At 42.0% G+C, this 3,991-nt stretch overlaps 1 protein-coding gene across 1 annotated transcript; it reads left to right on the top strand.

Moving 5' to 3' along the window:
* LOC122024422 (basic blue protein-like) lies at positions 1-983 on the top strand. Its single transcript, XM_042583046.1, has 2 exons — positions 1-518; positions 621-983. Exons 1-2 carry the CDS (start codon positions 335-337, stop codon positions 818-820), a joined length of 384 nt encoding a protein of 127 aa, XP_042438980.1. The 5' UTR covers positions 1-334; the 3' UTR covers positions 821-983.
* The last annotated feature ends 3,008 nt before the right edge of the window (positions 984-3,991 follow it).

Genomic DNA, 3,991 nt, shown 5'->3' with positions numbered 1-3,991 from the left:
TTGGTGCTCGGCAGAGAACAGAAAACAGAGACTGCTCTGACTCTCTTGTCCGAGTAATGAATTCCGTGAGAGAGGTAAGAGAGTGAGCTCAGTCTGGGTAGGCGAGTGGTTGGTCGATTTCAATTGCAGTTACTACAAATTTAACACCCTCAACGACTTCTCGCTGCAATTTCCATTCTAACTCCATTAACCTTTCTTCCCCCCACCCCACTACCTCTCTATCTGACCATTCCCTTCCCTCTATATAATCGACCTTTTCCTTCTCACTTTCATCCAACAGAGTCGAGTAAACATCTCTTCCCTCTTCTAGTAGAAGTCGATCTTTAGGAGGCACATGGCTCAGGGAAGTGGCAGTGCCAGCGGAGCTACCGCCGCCCTCGGGCTGGCCTTACTACTCTGCCTCCTCCTTGCTCACGCTGTCGACGCAGCTACCTACACCGTCGGCGACAGCGGCGGCTGGACCTTCAACATGGCCAGCTGGACCCGCGGGAAGCGCTTCCGCGCCGGCGACGTCCTCGGTAAGCACGCAACGCATCGATCAGTCGTAAACTTTTTTGCATGCCGAGTTAATTTTCTGGTTAAAGACGATTGTTTATGTATGAGAGGTGCATTGCGTGCAGTGTTCAGGTACAGCCCCTCGGTGCACAACGTGGTGGCGGTGAGCGCGGCCGGCTACAACGGCTGCTCGGCGCCGCGCGGCTCCAGGACTTACGCTTCCGGCAACGACCGCATCACCCTCGCCAGAGGCAGCAACTACTTCATCTGCAGCATCGCAGGCCACTGCCAGGCCGGCATGAAGATAGCCGTCGTCGCTGCCTGACCTATCTATTTAGTTTATCAGTAATTTTAATACTTTTCCGCAATATATCAGCCATCGAGTGACTTAAATAAACATACTACGATCCTGTCAACGCGAGTGGGCACACTGTTTGTATGGATCAAGCTAGTTAAAAAAAAAAATTAAAAATAGAGTTACACGGCAACAAATTTGAATTTTGGTAGCTATTATGCTATCTATAGCACGCGGCACAATTGTAAGAGGTTGAAAATAAGAAGATACCAACAGCGTGCAGTGTGCGCTGCAATTTAGTTTATTCACGGACGCGCGGTGCCCAGCGTATGATACACGATTATTTCAATTGCGGCAATCGAATAAGGGGTCTTCTCATTATAACGTTATACCTTTTGATTGAGGTGTCAGGTTCAAATATTTATTATGTAAGCTCTTATTAATTAATTGGTATCGTTCATCTAAAAATCCCTTCGAGGGTTTCTGATAAGGGGTCGTTTCAGCGATGGTGTCAATCATTATAAAAAATTTACCCATACAGTTTTTAGTCCCATCGAGTCTAGTGGCTAGTGCATAAGGTGTTGTCATCATGAGGTCTAGGGTTCGAATCTCGGTAAAACCGAAGTAAATATCTCCTTTATGTGATAATCATTATTCCAAAGACTAATAGTTACTTATGATTTACCTCCTCCGTATTGATCATAGAACGAATTGACGGAGTACCGAAGACGAACATATTTATCCTTTTTTTACCATCACGACTATTTCAATTGAGTACCTGGTATTTTACCATCACGACTATTTCAATTGCGTACTGGTAGCGGTGCGGTAGTTATATGGAATATTATAATGAGATCTTGGTTAAAAATTCAGCGTCTAACATATCTCTCTTTATATATTGACCATTTACAATAATAATTAATAATTATCATAGAGATGAATGAAGCACATGGGAGCTGGAATCAACGACCACTCTGTTGTTTTTACAAATCGTTCAACCGAAGTATTATATAGATCTATGATTTTTCATCACGACATGCTCCTGAAAAAAATATTTTAGGTTCTCATGAAAATCCATTAACATGAGGTAATCAACCCACGCTTTTATATTTTTTTATCAACAAATCCTGCGAACGGTGATACAACAGTACTTTCCGAAGTTTGCAACCCACGATCTAGTCCATGCTCCGTATCTGATGTGGCCACAATCCAGAGGAGAGAGTAAATATATAGGGTTACGACGTAGAGGAGAAAATTTCTCTATAAATTATTCATATTCCAGTATGGTATTCATGAAATCATTTCTGCCTTCATTCTTAAAGGAATTTCCGTTTCTATTCTCATTTGCAATTTTTTGGATTATTCTTTACTTGAAGGTTGAAAATTATAGATCCATGACCAAGGGATACCATACTATGTTAAAAATTCTTTTGTTGTGGTCTCTGGGCATCAGCCCTCTGAGCTTTATTGATGATTCACCCCGACCTGATATGACTACTAGAAGACAATAAAAAGTTTATAAGAACAATGCATGATTCCCCCATCTCTTTTGTTAAGGTTCGGTTTGGTTCCCCACGTGATTTTATTTTCATCATGATTCTGATACTACTTGGATAAAATTCGTATATCTTCGTAATAATAAGAAATAATAATTGACTAGAAAGATATAAAAATAAACTGGTTGATTATTGTCCATATAAGCGGTATCATTTATAATGCATTTAAGGATATGGTCAATTGAAACAAGGAAAAGATTTAGTCTAATAATTATTATGTCCAAGTAATAACTTGGTTTGATTCGGTCATATTATTAAATAATTTTTTTTTACCCTCTAACAAATTCAACGGAAAATCTTTATCCAGAGAGCACAGAGGCACTTTGGATTGATCAACCGATCGATCCAAAGCCTCCCTAATCGATTGAGAGTCATTCAATCGATTAGGATCCGAGCGTTGGCGCTGGATAAAGCCGTTGCCTCCCTAATCGATTGAGAGTCACTCAATCGATTAGGATCCGAGCGTTGGCGCTGGATAAAGCCGTTGCGAACGTCTTCTTCAGCACTACTTCGCCCGATTCTTCTCCGATCTACACAGCGACTTCTCTGAGCTCTCACCGCCAGTTCTTGAAGGTTCTTGGAGGCAAGTGCTGATGCACGTCCAAGTCAAGAGGCGATCTACAACAAGAAGAAGAAACTAGAGTTAGGGTTTTCAGTGTAAATCTTCTGAGATTTCAATTGTATTTGCTTCTCTTTCTTTCCTCTTGTACTGAGAGCATTGTAAGGCTTCTTCGCCTTCGGTAGTTACCGTAAAGGAGTGATTTCATTAGTGGAGAGTGTGTCGCGTGTGGATCCTTGGATTAGTCACCTCTTCTTGAGGTGGATACCAAGTAAATCATTGTGTTAGCGTTATATATATTTTTGTTTCTTGTACATTCCACTGTATATCATCATCAAGAAGCAAAGTACGACGAGTGCGACGAGCTATTCCCCCCCCCCCCCCCCTTCTAGCATATTTCGACCCTAACAGCAAGGTCTCCAAGTGTTGTTTTAATTCCTCAAAGGTCTTGTTGCACTCCTCATCCCACTAGAACTTGGCCGCTCGATGAAGTATTTTAAAGAATGGGAGGGTTCGATCAACTGATCAGGATATAAATCTTGAGAGAGTCATAATTCTCCCTACTAGCTTCTGGGCCTCCCTGAGGTTTCGTGGAGCTTGCATATCTCAGAGTGCTTGCACTTTTTCCATATTGGACTCAATCTCTCGCTCAATGACTAGGTATCCCAAAAACTTCCCTCCTTTAGCTCTAAATAAACACTTTAGGGGGTTCAATTTTAACTCGTATTGTCGCAGAGTACTACAAGTTTCTTCTACATCCGCAATGAGATTTGCGGCTAGGGTGGACTTGATGAGGATGTCATTTACATAGACTTCGATGTTCCTCCCGATCTACTTCCGAAAGATCTTGTCCATTATCCACTGATAGGTGGCTCCTGCATTCCTTAATCCAAACGACATAACTATATAACAGAAAGTGTCATCAGCTGTGATAAAACTAACATTTTCCTGATCGTCTCAGGGGAGAGAAATTTGATGGTATCCCTGATAAGTGTCTAGCATGCATATCCGCTCGCATCCTGAAGTGGAATTCACCATCTGGTCGATCCTTGGAAGTGGATAGTAATCCATAGGGTTGGCCTTATT

This window comes from Zingiber officinale, chromosome 9B (genome assembly GCF_018446385.1).
Source record: "Zingiber officinale cultivar Zhangliang chromosome 9B, Zo_v1.1, whole genome shotgun sequence".
Taxonomy (NCBI): domain Eukaryota; kingdom Viridiplantae; phylum Streptophyta; class Magnoliopsida; order Zingiberales; family Zingiberaceae; genus Zingiber; species Zingiber officinale.
Note: the sequence above shows the minus strand (reverse complement) of the source record. Positions and strands in the feature narration are given on the sequence as shown.